At 43.8% G+C, this 18,259-nt stretch overlaps 2 protein-coding genes and 1 long non-coding RNA gene across 3 annotated transcripts; 2 read left to right on the top strand and 1 right to left on the bottom strand.

The window, feature by feature from the left end:
- The first annotated feature begins 1,062 nt into the window (after positions 1-1,062).
- On the top strand, positions 1,063-6,097 carry LOC109737703 (argininosuccinate lyase, chloroplastic). The gene is made up of 7 exons (XM_020296836.4): positions 1,063-1,484; positions 1,908-2,171; positions 2,797-2,913; positions 3,791-3,939; positions 4,873-5,164; positions 5,241-5,405; positions 5,608-6,097. Exons 1-7 carry the CDS (start codon positions 1,173-1,175, stop codon positions 5,857-5,859), a joined length of 1,551 nt encoding a protein of 516 aa, XP_020152425.1. The 5' UTR covers positions 1,063-1,172; the 3' UTR covers positions 5,860-6,097.
- Positions 6,098-6,268: 171 nt separating this feature from the next.
- On the bottom strand, positions 6,269-16,602 carry LOC109737699 (probable RNA-dependent RNA polymerase 2). Its single transcript, XM_040387218.3, is given in 5 exon segments — positions 6,269-6,506; positions 6,509-7,256; positions 11,208-11,358; positions 11,620-13,523; positions 15,989-16,602. Coding segments are annotated over 5 exon segments (3,381 nt in total). The 5' UTR covers positions 16,538-16,602; the 3' UTR covers positions 6,269-6,477.
- On the top strand, positions 7,829-10,289 carry LOC120962994 (uncharacterized). Its single transcript, XR_012182093.1, has 3 exons — positions 7,829-9,374; positions 9,601-9,777; positions 9,883-10,289. It is a non-coding gene; the product is annotated as an uncharacterized lncRNA (long non-coding RNA).
- Positions 16,603-18,259: the final 1,657 nt, after the last annotated feature.

The raw sequence follows: 18,259 nt of genomic DNA, 5'->3' as shown, positions 1-18,259 counted from the left end.
TGCGCACAAAGCCACCATGGAGCAACCTCCACGTCATACGCATCGCCGCCAGTGAAGTCCGTGGATGCGCCGCCAAGACCCTACCACTACAGAGCCTTGCCGCGTTGCATGGTGCTAAGTCGTGTCACCTTTGTAACACAGGCCACAAACCCTTGTCCGCCACACCACCGGAAAGGGCCACCTTGGAGGAGCCTGCTTGCACGACCACACCAACCTCCCCGTCGATCCTGTCGAGAGGTTACAGAGAAGAAGGGCGACGGGAGATCTAGGATAGGGAGAGTTAGTAGCAGCGCAAGACATAATAGGTACGTACACAGAGTACGGTTCTACGTATATTGCAAGACCCTACTCTTCATGAATGTGTTGGTAGTCTCGTAGACGTGGTAGGAGGTCTTTGACAAATGGTAAAGACCCTAAAGTGGGGTCGGTTTTCTAGCGTTGATACCCTAAACCCTTAAAAAGGAGAAAATTGCCAAACCCAACTGATTTGCTTAAGAGTGTCGCCAATGTATAGAAGCAACAGGTGAAACGTTGTCTCTAACCTGACCAATTTTCGTGCAATGTTAGCCTGTAACTCCTGGACACGATATTGTCTCTAACTTGATATATGTTTCTTCTAAAATTTCTCACCCGCATATGTTTACATGTTGATATAAATTAATGTTCTATTTATTTGGGGTAGCCTCAAAGCTAAGGCCCCGTTTGAAAGAAAATCGACACGTAGCAATAAGAAAATACACCATGTTAAAATGCCATTTATTCTGAAATTTTATAGGATGTTTCTAAAAGAAACTCCAAAACCATCGTTTGAATGTCAAGGAGGAAAAACACATGAATTCTAGAGAGAAGGAGAAGAAAACATGAGATATTACCTCGTATTTGGTTTCCTACAAAATCAAACATGAAATAATCATTCTACAAATAATTTCAAAAGAATATAAGATTAGCATTTCCTTTGCTTCAAACGGCATGAAAGGAAAAGTCTCTATAGAAATCTTGTCCCTCCAAATTTCTTCGACTTCATTTCAAACGGGGCCTCCCTTAAAAGGCTAGAGGCAGGAAAAGTATACACTATACAGCGTGGACGCTCTAAACCCTCCCCACCTACTCCCTCGCCGCGCCGCCGCGCCACAGCCGCGCGTGCAGCGAACATCGGCGCCAGTGCCACGCTCATGGCCGCCACCTCCCATTCCCTCCTCTCTCCGGCGCCCACCTCGCTCCCCCGCGCCCGCCTCGCCTTCCCCGCCGTCCGCGCCGTCGCCCCCCGCCGTCGCCCCTCTTTCCCGGCCGTCGCGGCGGCGGCCTCCTCCATGGCGTCCTCGGAGGCCGAGGAGAAGAAGGAGACCAAGCTGTGGGGCGGCCGCTTCGAGGAGGGCGTCACCGACGCCGTGGAGCGCTTCACCGAGTCCATCTCCTACGACTGGCAGCTCTACAAGTACGACATCATGGGCAGCAAGGCCCACGCGTCCATGCTCGCCGCCCAGGTACCTTGTGCGCGCGCTCCGTCGAATCACCTGTTCTGGTCGGTGTCGTGGCCGCCTAGGTGTTGGTCTGGTTAGTTCCATGCTTTCGACGAGGCTGCAGCGACAGCTTGATGTTATGCTCGCAGTGTGTTTGACGAAATTGCTACCTTCGTTGTGCTGCATTTGGTGTGATCCGCAGCTGTTCGAAATTTCTTGCTTGATTTGAAGCGTAACATTAGGGGTTTAATCTTGCAGTCATTAGGGGTTTGGGTTTAATCTTGCAGTCATTAAGGATTGAGGGTTTAATCTTGCAGTCATTAGGGGTTTGGGTTTGCTTAGCACGTCCAAATATTTAATGGAAGCACCTCCCTCTAGCTTGTTGTAGATGTTAACTGAACTAATGGCCAACCTTATCGTGGATGTTCTGAATCATTTGCAATGCAGGGTTTGATAACCACCGGTGATAGGGATATTATCTTGGAGGGCCTTGATCAAATTGAGAAGCAGATTCAAGATGGCAAGTTTGAGTGGAGAAAGGATAGGGAGGACGTGCACATGAACATCGAGGCAGCTCTGATTGAGAAAGTTGGTGAGCCGGCCAAGAAGTTACACACTGCTCGGAGCCGCAACGACCAAATTGTGACGGATCTTAGGTTGTGGTGCCGCGATGCTATTGACAAGATTTTGATTCGCATCAAACAGTTTCAGGTTTGTTCTTGAGTTCTCTTTGTGATGCTCATGGTGTGCTGCTTATAACTTGTCTGACCTTCTTGTATACAACTTGTTTTCTGCTGTCGCATTCATCCGATTTATGCTTTTTGTAGACATCACAAGACATTACGTTTTCATTATTAAGTGTCATGGTCTATGTTAGATCCATTGCTATTTTTATTATTTGCGCCCGGTACACCACCTTGACAACTAGGGACGCTAACTGAACTGTAAAGCTATTCCTACTGATTTTTTCTGGTAATGCTCAACTATGGGCAACAACTTCCAAAGAGAACTTCTCCACTCTCTCAAGGGGGGAGAAACGAAGATCTACTTGGTTCCATGCATTTGGTATTTGTACCTTGTCCATACTGCTTAAGGTTTCCAAGCAATAGAGGCAGTTTGTTGCTGTGCAGAAATGAATTATGTATAACTAAGAATATCGATGGGTTTTTGTATTTTATCTAATTTATATCATATGTTCACATATTTTAATAATTGGTAACATTGTAAGTTATCCCGCTTTGCTGATATAACACGATTCCCCTTTTATGATAACTCTTCCATGGTGTTTATCTAAGATATTATTTTTATAACACAAGCATAATTCTTATTGTTTCAGGTGTCTCTGGTTTTGTTAGCTTCAAAATATGTTGACTTAATTGTCCCCGGTTATACCCATCTTCAAAGGGCACAACCTGTCTTGTTGCCACATCTTCTCTTATCCTATGTTGAACAGGTACCCCCATCCTCTTATTACTGCACCATTGCTTTTTAGTGCGTTGATGACTAATTTTCTAACTGTCCTGTAAACGAACCCCTAAACCTCCTCTCTACACTGTAGTAATCATATTTATCCACTCTATTTAACCATTTCTAATGTGAATTTTTTTTAGACTGTTTGCCACATTAGCTCAATTTTTTCCCACTAGAAAAATGAGAATACACTGCAGAAGGGATGTTTTTTCGTTGTTGCTGTAGTTAACATTGAACTTAGCCCATTTGGATGTTACATAGACATATCCCAGTACCCAATGGAAGTAGATGGATTATCGGATGAGGTATTTCATATGATTCAAAGTCCTGTTTCTCTTTGTGCAAAAAGTTATGTAATCCGGGAATGCATAGAAATAGCACCATATCTGGGTGCTTCACTGCTTCATATTTTCCGTAGACTCCTTCTGTTGTTGAATTGCTGCACCATTAGCTGGCAGCTCAAATCAACATGACATGCAATCAAATATTGAGGTCACAATCTTACAGCTTATAACCAATCACTAACTATGTTTCTTGTGCAAGGGTGTAATAGTGTTTCAGATACTTTACTAATCGCCTGATAAATACCACCTCATTTCTTTTAGATCGAACTGTAGCATAGCTTGGAGCCTTCAATTGAAACAGAGGGGGCTAATCCAGCATGTGCCTGAATTCGTAATAAGCATTAGCCAACTTAGCCTTTGAGTAATTAGTGTATATAAGCAGGAAAGTCGTATTTTTTGGTGAAATTTCAGTTTAGGTGGGTCATGGCCCACCTTGGACTGAACTAGGTTCCGCCCTAGAGTGAACCATATAACTGGAAATGAATCTGATTTTATTTTCACTTGCGCTGTGCACAGTTGGAGCGTGATGCTGGCCGGCTGATCGACTGCAGGGAAAGAGTGAATTTCTGCCCTCTTGGTGCTTGTGCTTTGGCTGGAACTGGACTCCCCATTGATAGGTTCAAAACTGCTAAAGATTTGAAGTTTACCGCTCCGATGAAGAACAGGTAACCAACATCCTTGATTTCATTAGTAGTGTGGAACTGTGAACATGTAAAGTCGATAGTATGCTTTCTCTGCTATATCTTGTTGAATTGTAACCAAGATAAAGTTAGTTTATTAAATTGCATACCTTAGCACCCTTAAATATTGTAAATCTTGTAAAATGAGTCTCTACCTTACATGCAAGCGCACATGTAGCCTATTAAATTGGTTTTTTGGGGAGCACATTAATCTTAGCAAAGTAAGCTGATTAAGGGCTAATTTGGTTTGGAGGATTCCTACGTTTTTTCCTGTGTTTAGCATTCGTTTAATAGAAATAGATGTACTGGATTCCTGTGTCCATATAATCATATTAACCCCATTCCTTAGGATTCTTAGCATTAGGTGAGACCACATAGAAAATTCCTCAGATTGACCTCATTCCTCATAGAAAATCCCTAAGGATCGGAGTGGGCAGGGCATCCTATTCCTTTACTTTTCCTATTCCTCTGATTTGAAAATCCTCAAAACTGAATGAGCCCTAAAGATGTTAAGCCTGACTGCATTATCATTTTGTGGCTATCTAGTAAAGAAGTGAAATACTCCCTCCATCCCAAAATAAGTGTCTCAACTTTGTACTAACTTTAGTACAAAGTTGTATAAGCTTGAGACACTTATTTTGGGACGGAGGGAGTATAATACAGAGGTACAAATACCCTTTTTTTTAATTTGCTTGTTCATACTTGGTTTACATGATTAGCTATTCAGACAACGACTACCATTTCAAGTTTTAGTGCTGGAATATTCCTGTGCAATTGAAATTATATGCTTAATTCTTATAGACTAAGCGATGCTAATAATTGAACTAACTGTATGCTTTTTCTCTGTGAATTTCCTCCTTTTGGGTTAATCACACCTTTTAACATTTGTTTCGGTATTTGATTAATCTTTTTCTACAGTATCGATGCAGTGTCAGATCGTGACTTTGTTTTGGAGTTTCTTGCTGCCAACTCTATTGCTGCTATTCATCTTTCCCGCATTGGCGAAGAGTGGGTCTTGTGGGCATCAGAGGAGTTTGGATTCTTGACACCAAGTGACTCGGTGTCAACTGGAAGCAGCATTATGCCACAGAAGAAAAATCCAGATCCGATGGAGCTTGTTCGTGGAAAATCTGCTAGGGTTGTTGGTGATCTCATGACTGTCCTGGTCCTCTGCAAAGGCCTTCCACAGGCATACAACCGTGACCTACAGGTGCGTCCCATTCTTATAGTTTAATTATCCAGGCCTGATTTCCTGTGCATGTTCTGAACAGTTCCTTTTCGAGCAGGAAGACAAGGAACCCTTGTTTGACAGTGTGAAGGCCATACTAGGAATGCTTGAAGTATGCAGTGAGTTTTCTCAAAATATCTCTTTTAACTCAAAAAGAATACAAAGTTCGCTGCCTGCTGGTTATCTGGATGCAACAACACTGGCAGATTATCTTGTGAAGAAGGTAAACACTACTCTACTTAGTCTGAATTAGCCATAGGTTTACAATAGGAATTAAATTAATCCACAGCATCAAAAATAATAACTGCATGAGTAAACCGACTAGGATAATTACATTAACACTTATTTTGTTTTATTTCTGCTGTGTTATTACTTGACTAGGATGGTTACTCTGGTTGAGTGGTTTCTATATTTCTCTTGTGCAGGGCGTTCCATTCAGAACTTCTCACGAGATAGTTGGAAGGTGTGTGGCTCTATGTGTGTCGAAGAACTGTCAGCTGACAGAGCTTGAAATGGACGACTTGAAAGCGGTTCACCCTGTCTTCGAGGCCGATGTGTACGCCTATTTGGGTGTGGAAAACGCCGTCAACAAGTTCATATCTTACGGTTCTACGGGTTCAGAACAAGTAAAAAAACAGCTTGAAGATTGGCGCGTTCAGCTTGGGATCAACCCCTAAGGCGCGGCATCAACAGAGGAATAAATCCCCCAAGTCTAGTGTGGCTGTTATTTATTTTGGGAAGTGGATTGTAGTGTTATGAACGTGGTTTCTGGACGAGAGACAGTCTGCTGTTGCTTCATTTGAGAGTTGGAGTGATCCGTTCAACGTTTTATTTGTAAGGCACTTGCAATTGTACTGAAAAGGCTGTGTATGTTTGATCTCCATGACGAATCCAAAAAGGATGCCCATTAGTTTACAGAGGGAGTATCTATGTTTATGTCCAAACAGGTGACTGGTTCTATTTATTTATTTTAAACGTCACCATATTATGGCGACCAGATAGTATAGGCACCCACCAGAAGAGAATTGCACACAAAGCAGAAGCTTTGTTGAGCATGATTTACGATGCTACCTATCGCCTTGTGAGTTCAACCAACACGACCAGGCACGGTTCATTTCCATCACACACATCAAGCAAAGCTGTCCGTCCATACGAGCGGGGCAGGCACAGCTCTGCCGCTCAGCTCAGCTCACAATGGTCTGCACTCTGCACCGCAGCCATCCCCAGAGTTTTACACTACATACATACACATCTTCTTGCCAACTCCCACTTAATTAATCACTTGGCCAGACGAGTCAGGTCGCAGCGTCGTCCCCCTGCTGCTGCGCTGCTTATTGGACTCCTTGATCTTCAGCAGCTCGTCGCAGACGATCCACGGGAAGCTCCAGAACTGCTTCTTTCCCGGTCGGCGGTGGTCCGGGTGATAGGTCACGCGGTACCACGCCGAGGCCCTCCTCGCCGTCTCCGCCTTCGGGCGGCTAGTGAACCAACCCCGCACCTCCTTGTGCAGGCCCTCGACAGAGTCGATGATGCGGTCCTTCATCTCGAAGTACCTCTTGTTGTCCTTCTTCAGGTACAGGAGTCTGTTCCGGATGTTGCCGGTCAGGATCTCGTCCTCATGCTCCGCGCCGTAGTAGCCCATCAGGGTGCTCAGCTTCTCCTCGTACAGGTCGTAGCACTCCTCCGCTGATGCCAAGAATTCCTCGAAGCCAGGGACCTCCAGGTCGGGATCATACGCGGGGCTCAGTTGAGCCGAGGACGAGGTGGCAGGAGCGCTCTGCATACGGCTCGCAGCCGCTCGGTAGAGCTTGCCGAGAGCCCCGTCGGAGATGTACGTTGGTTTGTCCCACCGTTCCATGAAGTCGGGGTACTCCTTTGGTCTCAGTGACCGGGGCATTTCAGCTGGAGCTCCTGACTTGGCGAAGTCGACCGCCATCGAATGCAAACCAGCTAGCTGGAGGCACTCAGGGCTCCGGGCTTTCATTGGATGACGATCCGCGTGAACCAAGTGAGCAGTTGAGATTGCACCGAGCGAGTCATTTATCATGTAATCTACAAAGTACTTCTGAATTTCCTGCAGTTCATTAGATGTTTCTGTAAGCTTTCAGGTATAAACGTGTCAGGCGAGGAAAATACATTTGCTTGTCGAGAAGAGAACTCTGAACTGCTTATTGGAGCCAACTGGTAAATAGTTGTGAACCTACCAAGGTCAGAGATATGCATTGAAGAACATTTTAAAGCCAAGACCACTTTAAAACTCAATCATGCACAACTGTTTTCATTAGAGGACGGTAAAAATGTCTTCCTTTCTGAAATAAGTACCCACATTTCTACAGAACATTATTAATTGTGTATGGCTAGCATAGTTCAAAGCATTCAAAATTTTGTGTTGGCTGTTATGCCATCCTGGCTGAGTTCGACGCTCCGTGGCCAGTTATCTCTGGCTGTTGTGCACTTACCATATAGGCATGTAACCAGTTCTTGCCAAAGAAATGTTTTAGAAAGATGTGAGGTGCATCAAGATAATAATTCTCTAAAGTTACTAAGCTCCCAGGAAATATGACGCCCTCAGCGATCTGGTTTTTCTATCGTTTCTGGTCCCACTGGTCAGCTGGTGTTGACAGAATCTAAACCGCCTTTGACTAGGTGCCCTGGATCACTGCTTTTGGGGGGGGACACGCCTCTTTTTCGCCTCTTCATGGACAGAGTGGGGAGGAGAAAAGGCAGTGGGCAGCTTTGTGGCTTCGCTGGATTGATTGCGTGTGGGGGCTTCGAGGGGCGGTGCTGCTCCAACCGGCCACCGCATCAACAACCACAGGAACCACTTGGTAGTGTGGTTACCTCATTCGTGTCGACATCAGTTGTTCATCCCTGAAGGCGAGGTTCCTGTCCTTTATCTGATGGTTTGCTATAGCTCTTAATGGAGTTACATATAGGTTCCAAACAATCCATCGAGGGTTGTTGGTGCGTCTTCATGTGGCGGTTGATGGGCCTTTGGTCGTTCGATTTATTGGGTGTGTGGAAGATGGACTCTAGCTCGGGCTCACATGGTGCGGCAAAATCGGCCTGAGGCACTTAGCACACAGGGATAGAGAAAACAGAGAGGCAGGAAAGGAGTGGTCGTTCAGACTTAGTGTTGGAATTTTCAGGTCACTTGACTTATTTCTCCACTCTAACTAAATTAGTAAATGAGCTATAAACTTAATTAAACTTGACATGAGTGCAATATAGAATGCTTGTGTTCCATTTTGAGTGCATTCACACAGTCAGGTACTTGATGTGTTCAGTTACACAATTTCAAAATAGGCTAATATTATCACAAAATTTTCAGCAGCGACCACTAGAATGTTTGTCAGGTTACAAAGAATTGGAAGATAGGATGCACTTTTCACCAAATTTGGAAAGTGCGCGGCTCAGTGTGGTGTTATTGTTTATTGATAACGTCCTGGATTTGTCAAGTGGTCATGTTGTGGTTTAACAAAATAACTTTTCGTCAGACCTAACAGAGTTATAGAGCAGTCAAAAATTAGACCACCGGGACAAGAAAGAGAGAAACATGGAAAGAAGGAGAGAAATAAAAGATGTGAAGCCTTCTTATCTCTTATCAGTATGCAAATAGATGAACAATAAGTACTTGCCTAGTATTGGAACTATCATGCTAATTGTTTCAGGTTTGTCTGTTTGGAAAGAAAAGCACTGGAGTTAGGAATATAGGTTTCACATCAAAAAAATTGGCTGACATGCATTGCAACTTGCCACTGATTGGTAAACATCATCTCCTCTATTTATTGCTCTTAACGAGTGCACCCTACAAATCAAAGCCTTATATACAGTGTTGATGTTGTATTCATAATTCACCCTGTTTTTATTGTTTCGCAAACATAAATGTCAATTGCTAAGAATTACTTGATCAAATTGCTGTAATATGGGTAGATGAGACATATTTCTGGTGGAGATTGCATATCAGTTCTCTTTTGTAGGTCTGAATAAATGTACGGTCATATTTGTATTCTCTTCTGTCGGTTTACAGTCCTTGTGATGATTACATACTGATGTTTTCATATATTTTAATCTTTTAACAAGGGGATGTGATGAGCTTTATCTCTACCAATATAAAAAGACCCTAGGGGGCAGATCCAATTAATCTCAGACATCAAATAAGGTCAATCCAACGACCCAGATTGCTCCAATGGTAAGTGCTCAATATGTCATCGTCAGCACTAATCACACAATTAACACGAAAATGATATCTTACCTATTATCTCTATGCAATTAATATACTGCCTAATTTTAACGTGCATTGCACGTACGCATTTACTAGTGATTAGAAATAACCATAGAGACCCTTAACTAATTTGATTGAAACAAATCAACCAAGTTGTTCCTTTCATTTATTATTTTGAATAAAACAAATGCAGGCAGCCATTTTCAAAGATGTGACTATGTGAGAGATCTCCAAACCTCAGTTAAAATGCCGCACATGGTACTTATCTCTTGCAGTTAGATCTCTTTGGTTGTGTGTTTGTCTCTGACATTCCTTCCCCTGGAGGTTCTTTCTACTCTGATGAATCTTTGAAAGATGTGATATTGGTTTGGTATGATTATCTACTAATCACATAAGTATTATAGGCGTCGGCCTCTTTCCCTCCATCAGAACTCTACTTACTTCACCTGTTATGCATATTATGTTTTCTGACCAGGTGACAGGCACCTTATTCCTTTTGAGTGCTTCAACAACCTGTAATGCAGTGCTCTCCAATTACTCAATCAAACTTCAAAGGTGTCAGTTACGCTGATAAGGAATACGGTCGCTGCAAGGCGGTGGCCGTGGGGTGCAGGATACACTTTGCTGCTGCCATTGTGTGACTGGAAACTGACACATCGGCGTGAAAGCTTCTACGTCGCTGTGCTCCGCAGGGCGGCAGTTTGGTTGGGTGTTTATACTTTAAATTTGTAATCAGCACCTTCCATTACAATGGTGAGTTGCGCATACACAAGCAGTCTACTGTAAGATGCACATTAATTTGTTTTTGCAGGTTGATACGAAAAATATACTCTTCTTTCGTGGATGTGCCTTATCTGACATGGGAAAGATTTATCTCAGAAAGTTTATATGATTGGACATAATAAAATCTCTACTTTTTGGAATGACCCTTTTTTTTATCTATATACTTCCATAGCGTGTCTGAAAGTATGTGCACTGTGCAAGACATAGTCACTGTCCTTTTGGTTCTGGAAGAATAATATTTCATGAATTGCGTGATTATGCTTTGATGAATGCTCCCGAGGAATCAAGCTTGCTTGAAGATGTAAGTTTATTTGATGGTCTTGTGACACTTATGGTTTTTTATATTATTATACGCTCATGTTGATACTAAAGGTAACTTTGGATAACTTCCTACTTATACTGCGAATGATGATCTGTCTGACACTAGAATTTATTGGGAGGTTGCCAATGCCATTGGTTTCACTCATCTCACTGAAGCTCAATTGGTTCAGGTCCCAAACTTGTTTGCATGTTTAGGTTTCTTTACTGGCTATCTTATTCAAGATCATCTTTATTCTAATCGATGCTTCCAGGAGGTCAGCTTTGTAGTCCAGTCTACTAGATCCTACACTGCAGTTTTTCCTTCCCATTTTGTCAACTTCAAAATCTAGCTAATATACTGTATCTTGTCAGGTTCTCTGGGAGCCCATGAACTAATAGGCAAGCAATAGAAAGAAGTTGTTCAAAATGAATGATGTTAGCACGTGATTTGTTTACATCAGAAGTTTTGATTAAAGAATTCTTTCTTTGATGATTTATAACAGGAAACATGGCATAACAATGGAAAATGGTGCGCCGAAGCGCGCATTTTCTTCTAGTATTATTGAAATGTTACAGACTGTAAAAAACTGATATTTTGATTATATTTGCAGTTGCAAGTATAAAAATTGATATTGGTCAAATAAAACAATCTTCGTTAAAATTAGCAGCAACAACCTAGGAAGAGAAATTAAAATGAATAAACAGTAAGGAACATACCTCAAGTGTAACAACATGATCCATTATGCGTGGCCTTGCTGCAGTATAGTCCATAGGTGAATCAACCTTCTCTGGAATCAGTTTCTCGTCCCAAGTGATAAAATAGAGGTCACCGTCCAAATCGCCCCCGGAGCATTCATTTGGATGAGGCCTGATTAACATCAAAGATTAAAGTCTATATGGACGAGGCCTATTAAACATCAAAGATTAATTGAAGGAGAAAGCAAGCAGTGGCAACATCCATCAATAGGTAGAGATGTATGTGTGTAACATGACTGGATATCTATCTAACATGGAAAGGAACACGCTGACAAACACTTCAGTAGAGATTTGAGCTCCTCTGAAGGCATTGACAGAGCAATATAAACTCTAGATGATTGTCTTTCAGTTTCCGTATAACATACGGCATTACCTTTCTCCTCTTTGAGGGAAGACAACACAATCAACCAGGTTCTTAGCATACAATCCATGGTCATAGACAGCTTCAAGTACTCTGATGTCACCAGGATGGAGACAAGGATTTTTTGATACTGCAACTTTTCCAACAACAACTGCTGTTTTCTCTTTCCCATTATCTTTAGAAAAATACGGTTGACAATTATCCTTCTGCTCTTTGCTGTTCTTTGAAATTCTGATGTACACTTGACCATATTCTAATTCACCTGTTTCGTCCAAACAACCAATAAGAACACGGCCTTTCGGAACATGAATCTTACATCTAGTTCTTATGTCAGTCAGCCTATTATCCTGATGGGCCTTAAGAATCATCAACAGGTAAGGCTCTAAACTTGGTTCATAACCTTGCAGTAAAATTTTCGATGCTGTCTTCGTTTCTGCACTACCAATTTTCCCCAGAACAGAGAGAGCAGCTTCTCTGTTGGTCAGCATTTCATCTAATTCACGCATGTCGTCTTGTTGCATCAACTCAAATATCTCATCTCTTATCCCCAAAGTTGAAAGGAGAGAGATAATTTCACGATTCATATAGCATGGTTGGGATTTGCTGGTACTTGTAATGTTAAACATTCTGCTCTTTGATTCGAATTTCTTCATACTAGGTCGCAGAGAAAGATTACGAAAGGAATCAGGGTCGACAGCAACAACTCCTTTGTAGCCACCATACCTTATTTGAAAAGCTGAAGGAGGGTTAGTATAGTCTAATCCAATTCGGCAAGCCATTTCTTTAGCAAATCTCTCAGAGATCTTCCCGATACCATCAGAAAATATGTATTTAGTGCCATCAGTTGTGACTTCAATATCTGGAATCTCTTCTACATCCCGTGGTAGGATTTCAAGTGTTTGTCTTGAGGAGCTGAACAGCTGTCCCATTCTAGCCGCACACTTAGATACTGAACGGATTTCTTCAAAGTTGCCCATCCACCTTCTTATATCCTCGGCCTTCAGGGAATCATTAGAGGCAAACATCCAAACAGAACTTCCACGAAGTTGACTTGCTGAGAAGGCCAGGAATTCATACTTCTTTGGACCAATGGAAAATCCTTCTTTCAGGATGGAAAAAATACGATAATATAGGCCAGTTTTCAAGGGTTGAGAAAAGAACCCTCGTCCAGTTCTAGCTGAGATAGCATCTGGAAAAAGCTTACTCCAGTCTTCGTCGACAAAAGTAACTCTAGCAAAGTCAGAAGCATACTGTTTGTGATGCTTAACCACATAATTTGAAACTTCTTCCTCAGGTCCCAAGCAGTATATTTTGGATGGAGTGATGTGAATCCTGTAACACATCATTAACTTTCCGTCACCTTCAGTCTTACTGGAAAGCAAAGCATTATGGCTCCTATTCCTGTTATGAGCCTCCTGCTGGATGAATTGCAAAGGTCCATAGCATGTAAACTCTAACTTGCTCATTTTCTCAAAAATCCTCCTTGAAATATGAACTGGTATTTCTTCAAGAGCTTTAAACAGATCAGCATTAACATGTTTGGCAACTATCTTTCCCATGTGAACAAGAGAATTGAGACGAAAAAGAACTTCATACGACACTGAACAACCACTTGGGCAGTCAACAAGGGGAACGACTTTGGACAACGGACCAAAAAATTCCATTGAAGAAATGACCAATTCCCCTAACTCTCCTGAGAAAGGTAAGCTGTTGAGAATAAATGACACTGGTGCACCTTCATCAAGTACGAGGGCAAGAGTTGAACACTTCCCAAAAGAGTGGTTAGGTGTAAAATCTAGTGCTCTGACCCAGGTAAACTTCGCATTCTCCTTGCATGCATGAAAGCGGTCATCTGAGAACCTTGAATAAACTGCAGGCCCAGAAATTGTTGTGCATATTCTTGGTGCATACATGAGCTGAAACAAATATTAAATTAACATTAGTCAAGATAATATATATTTTACCAACTGCAGAATTATAGAAAGAATTAAAAGTGAGTTGCGCCTGCCCAAGTTATAGTCTAAGAAGTATGACAATCAGTAAATTTAGAAAAGTAACGGTGATGTGTATTCATCAGGTAAGCTTCATATCCATTTCACTCTAATTAGTAACCACCAACGTAGTGGAAATAAAAGTAGCATCGCTATCCATCTTACTTTATGGGCTCTAACGCATAATTGCAAACCAGACAACTGTGATGGTTCACTCTAGTTTACTGACTCGAGAATTTGCCAATTTTTCAGCGCACGCAAGTATTGAGGGTGGAAGTAGAACTAGAACTTCCTTCTTCAAAGTTCAACCACAAGATGTTCCCACATTTGACATACTGGATACCAGTAGATCCATATAATATCTTGCTGTAACATTTCCCGACATATAAACAGTTAAAAAACTGGTAGCGCATATTATCTATTTTGGCACTAAATGCTCCAGAAATTTGTCCACCACATGCATTGGAAAGAAAAAGAAGGCACATCCAATTCATTAATCCAACAGGACATAATTTCGTACGAGCCAGGGTTCTGAAAGCCCATTAACTAAATATAGTTATGTCTAAAAACAAGCAACCGTTTGGATAGTTAGGATATCACGTAGTGAAACAACTCTATATGTTTTAGACTCGGGTGTGTTTGTTTTGGCTCTTTTTACCAGCTCCTACAGCTTCTGGCCCAAAAAAGCCGGGGCCCAAACAAACGGGCTGTTTTTGCACCAGCTCCACCCAGCCCTCCCGTGGAGCGCTCCGAAAAAAATCGACCAGAAGCCGCAGGTGAAAAATCGGGCTTCTGCTCCTCGCAGCCAGCTCAAAAGTGACCAATGACCGATTTGCCCTCCCACAAAATCACATACTACGGCAGAAATGCCCTTACCGGTTTGATCAGTTCCCACTCCTCTGTCCCTCTCATCTCTCTCACAGCAGTGTCCCTCCCGCCACTGCCACGGAGCCCGCGAATCCCTCTTGCCACCGACCTCGCTGGCTGCCGCCGCGGATCCCGCTACTCCCTCCCGCCGCCCTGAGATCCCTCGGCAACAGCGCCGCCGTCACGAGTTGCCTCGGCAACGACGGCCACCGCCTCGAGTTTCCTCGCCGACGACAGTCGTCGCCCGAGTTTCCTCTCCCTCCTCCGTGCCAAATCGAGCCAAGATGGCTGCATCGGTGGTGGTCCTTCCCGGGTCAACACTGGGCACGCGCAGCTGCTAGCGAGCCCCCAGGCATGCCTTTGCTTGCCAACGAGCGACGACACACGTCGTTCCAATGCAGCTCCACCTGGTCCTTCCCAGGTCAACGTCATGCTGCTCCTCAGGCATTCCCGGCCTAGCCCCTCTGGCCGCCGAGCTCATTCCAGCCATCTCCGGTGTGTGTGCATGCTCTTGTGGGCTTGCCTAGCGAGTGTATGTGTCCGGCGTGTGCGGCTGGCCGGCGTGCGTGCATGTGCGCCTGGCGTCTATGGTCTGCGTGCGTGATCTGTGCGTGTGTCCTGCGTGTGCTACATGTGTTGCCAGTGCATGCTTGCGTGTGTGCCCGCTGGCTGCCAAGGCTCCCTGCTAGAGTGTGGTAATATTTGTTGGTGTGGTCATCCTTTATGTGTTCAAGCGGCCACCTTTGCAACTGTCTAATATGTCAGTGGGGAATTTATTATCATACGTCTAATACATCATATTCATTTAACTACACTGCCTATACCATCAAACTTGTGTGATTTCAGGTCAAAATCTATGAAAACTGACCATCTGCAACAAAAAGAGCTCTTAATCGAGTCATTTACTGTTAAAATAGTATAATCAGCACTTAAACCCTACCTAAAAAGCGACAGAAGGCGTTCTGGTTATTTCAACACGTTTCAGCAACAGCCGCAGCTGCTACAGCATAACTACCAAACGACTGCACTTCAGCTCCAACCTTCCAGCCGCAGCTAGCAGCTACAGCTGCTCCTTCCAGCCGGAGCCGTTGCAGCTGCAGCCGAAGAAGTTGCAGCCCAAACAAACACACCCTAAGTATACCATAACAAATAAAAAACTAAAGTTTGAGAACAAACAACTGCAAATTCAGTCACCACTCTACTCACATTTCACAAATTCCAGTCGCATACCATACCACTGAGTTAAATCAAGGTTGCACACCATGCATATCAAACCTATTGTTTGTCTGCACACCATCCTTTTCTTACACCATGCATATCAAACCTATTGTTCGTCTGCACAACATCCTTTTCTTCAAATAAAACTATCAGATCACACTTCACTTGCACGAATCTCATCTGTAACAGGCAAATGCGTCTAGCATTTGGAAATTTCTACCTCGCCCTGTAACCACAACGCCTGGCTAATATATAATGTACAAAGGAAAAACAGAAGCATCACAACAACATGGTGAGCAGCTCACCTGAAGCAAGATGGCGCCGGCCCCATCGAAGCTGCACTGGTAGCAGTTCCTGATGTCCTCGAAGAACACCTCGAGCCTGTACATTTGGGAATCGTGATTCAGGTGCAGGTCTATGCGCCGCTTCCCCGGGATGACCTCCACGCGCACGCTGTCCCAAGAGTCAGCCGCCTCAAATTCGCGCTCGGCGACGCGGTTGCCTACAAGGAGGCGGGCGTCGGCCACGCGGAGAGAAAGGTCCGGCGCGCGGGGAAGAAGGTCGGAGGGGGCAGGCGAGACGGAGAGGAGGGAGCCGAGGAAGCGGGGTAGGCGCCCGGAGGAGGCGAGTTCGGCGGCGAGGGTTGCCGTGGCGGTGGAATCGAACTGAACGCTGCCATTGCCTCGGCTTAGCCAGCCGCGTCGGGCGGCGGCGATCTCGCAGGCGTACGCTTCGCCGGCGGCGGCGACGGCGGAGTTGAAGAATGCTAGGAGCTCCTTAGCGACGGCGGAGGGCGGGATATTGGAAACTCGCACCGTCGCCGTGGAGACGGTCGCCGACAACGCTGTCGCCATTGGAGTGTAGGGGGGACTGAAGGATTTGGTATTCCGGCGGGGTTACCCCTCTTGGTTTTTTTTTACTAGACAATTGTCCATAGTAGATTAGCTCGTGACTGCGTTTCTATTATTATATTGATGATGATGCATTAAAATCTTAGCAAGTTTTTATATGCAATCGTCTGTCATTTATTTTTAAACATTTATTTAGTAAGAATTTGATTACTTACCAAAAACAAAATGTGTTTTTTTATAAATTAATAAAACATGAGACAATGATTTTATTTTAGAGAGAATGGATGGGAGAAAAATTAGAGATGAGAGAAAAATCAAAGAGAAGAAGAAAAGAGCGGGACATATATATAGGAAAGATTAGACGAAAGAGATGTGAAATGGGAATCTTATGTTCTTTTTAACTACAAGAGACTCGGGCAGGTTTATGTGTTGTCTCCCTGGTCCAGAATACTTCATACTTAATCCGCTTTTGATCCTTTTTCAGTCTTCATTGCACGATTTTGAACTATAAATTTTGCAAATAGTAGAAAGTATACTGACAATTAAAATGAGAAAACATTTGCCTGACAAAGATGTGTGGATGGCGCGAAGAATGGTAAAGACACCACGCACGGGGAGGGGGTGGGGTGGGGAGGGGAGTTCGGGTGAGCAAGGAAACAGGAGATCGCGTGTTCGACAACAATGGTTGCAATGATAGTGGAATTGAACTGAATACTCCCGTTGCATCGGTTTAGCTACCTGCTTTAGTTTGTAGATGTAACTGACAAGAGTGAATCAAAACACTTGAGAAACTCGTTAGCACCTAGGGCGTGATATTGGAGTCTCATTATCACCGTTGAAAAAAAAGCGGCAGGTCGCAAACAAATTACGATATTATGGTCTTTTTTGTGCGGGCATGATCTTGCTGTTTTGTACAATAAATGTGAAATTTTAGAGTTTTGAACCATTAAATAAATGGACTGTTTTGCTAGGAAAAATGAATGAACTGGACCGACTTCACTACTAGTTAAACCTATACATAATTTCACCTACTATATGTGCTCCTACTTTGATCAGAATGAATCCGAATCAACAGCAACTAGTTACCAACTCGTCACTATAAGTTTCCACTGCAAGCTGCTCACCTCTCCTTTTCCAGCTGGTGTTTGCCTCGTCTAGACCTGGCACGGAGGCGCCACGTTGTGCACGCCCTTAAAACCAAACAAGTATATTCCCTTTTGGATGGCTTTTCTCACGTCTGTCTCCTCCCCTTAGCCTCGTGTCGACCATCACCACCGCCCTCCGTCTCCCTCCACTCCTTCGACGTGTCCTCTCCGACCCTCGTCATTGGACAATGGAGACGACCCGCTTAACTCGGTGGTGGTGGGGTGTGTTCGCATACCACTTCGCAGAAAGTGGGCCATACCTCAGAGATCAGATGACCCTTGCATCCTAGGCCCAACTCTGGGTGTGCACGCCATTGCGAGACTAGAGTCCAATCAAAACAATTTGCAAGCGAGCAACTCGGGAGCCTCGCCTCCAAAGTGAGCTTGGGGTAGACGGAACTAGGTATAAGCCTCTCTAGGTCCAACCAGCCCAACCCCTCCCCCCTTCCCAGATATTGATCTCCTCTTCCACCACTTCTAGATGGTGTCTGGGGTTTATCCTCTTAGGGTTGCATTCAATTGGTGGTAGGGCATAGTTGCCTGTGTTGGAAATATGCCCTAGAGGCAATAATAAATTGGT

This window comes from Aegilops tauschii, chromosome 4 (assembly GCF_002575655.3).
Source record: "Aegilops tauschii subsp. strangulata cultivar AL8/78 chromosome 4, Aet v6.0, whole genome shotgun sequence".
Lineage (NCBI taxonomy): Eukaryota > Viridiplantae > Streptophyta > Magnoliopsida > Poales > Poaceae > Aegilops > Aegilops tauschii.
Note: the sequence above shows the minus strand (reverse complement) of the source record. Positions and strands in the feature narration are given on the sequence as shown.

Bases quoted from the DNA above. Each gene is read 5' to 3' on its own strand.
- LOC109737703 (XM_020296836.4), top strand. From the start codon at position 1,173: ATGGCCGCCACCTCCCATTCCCTCCTCTCTCCGGCGCCCACCTCGCTC. The intron at 2,172-2,796 runs GTTTGTTCTTGA...TTATTGTTTCAG, and splicing joins TTCGCATCAAACAGTTTCAG to GTGTCTCTGGTTTTGTTAGC. The intron at 3,940-4,872 runs GTAACCAACATC...CTTTTTCTACAG, and splicing joins ACCGCTCCGATGAAGAACAG to TATCGATGCAGTGTCAGATC.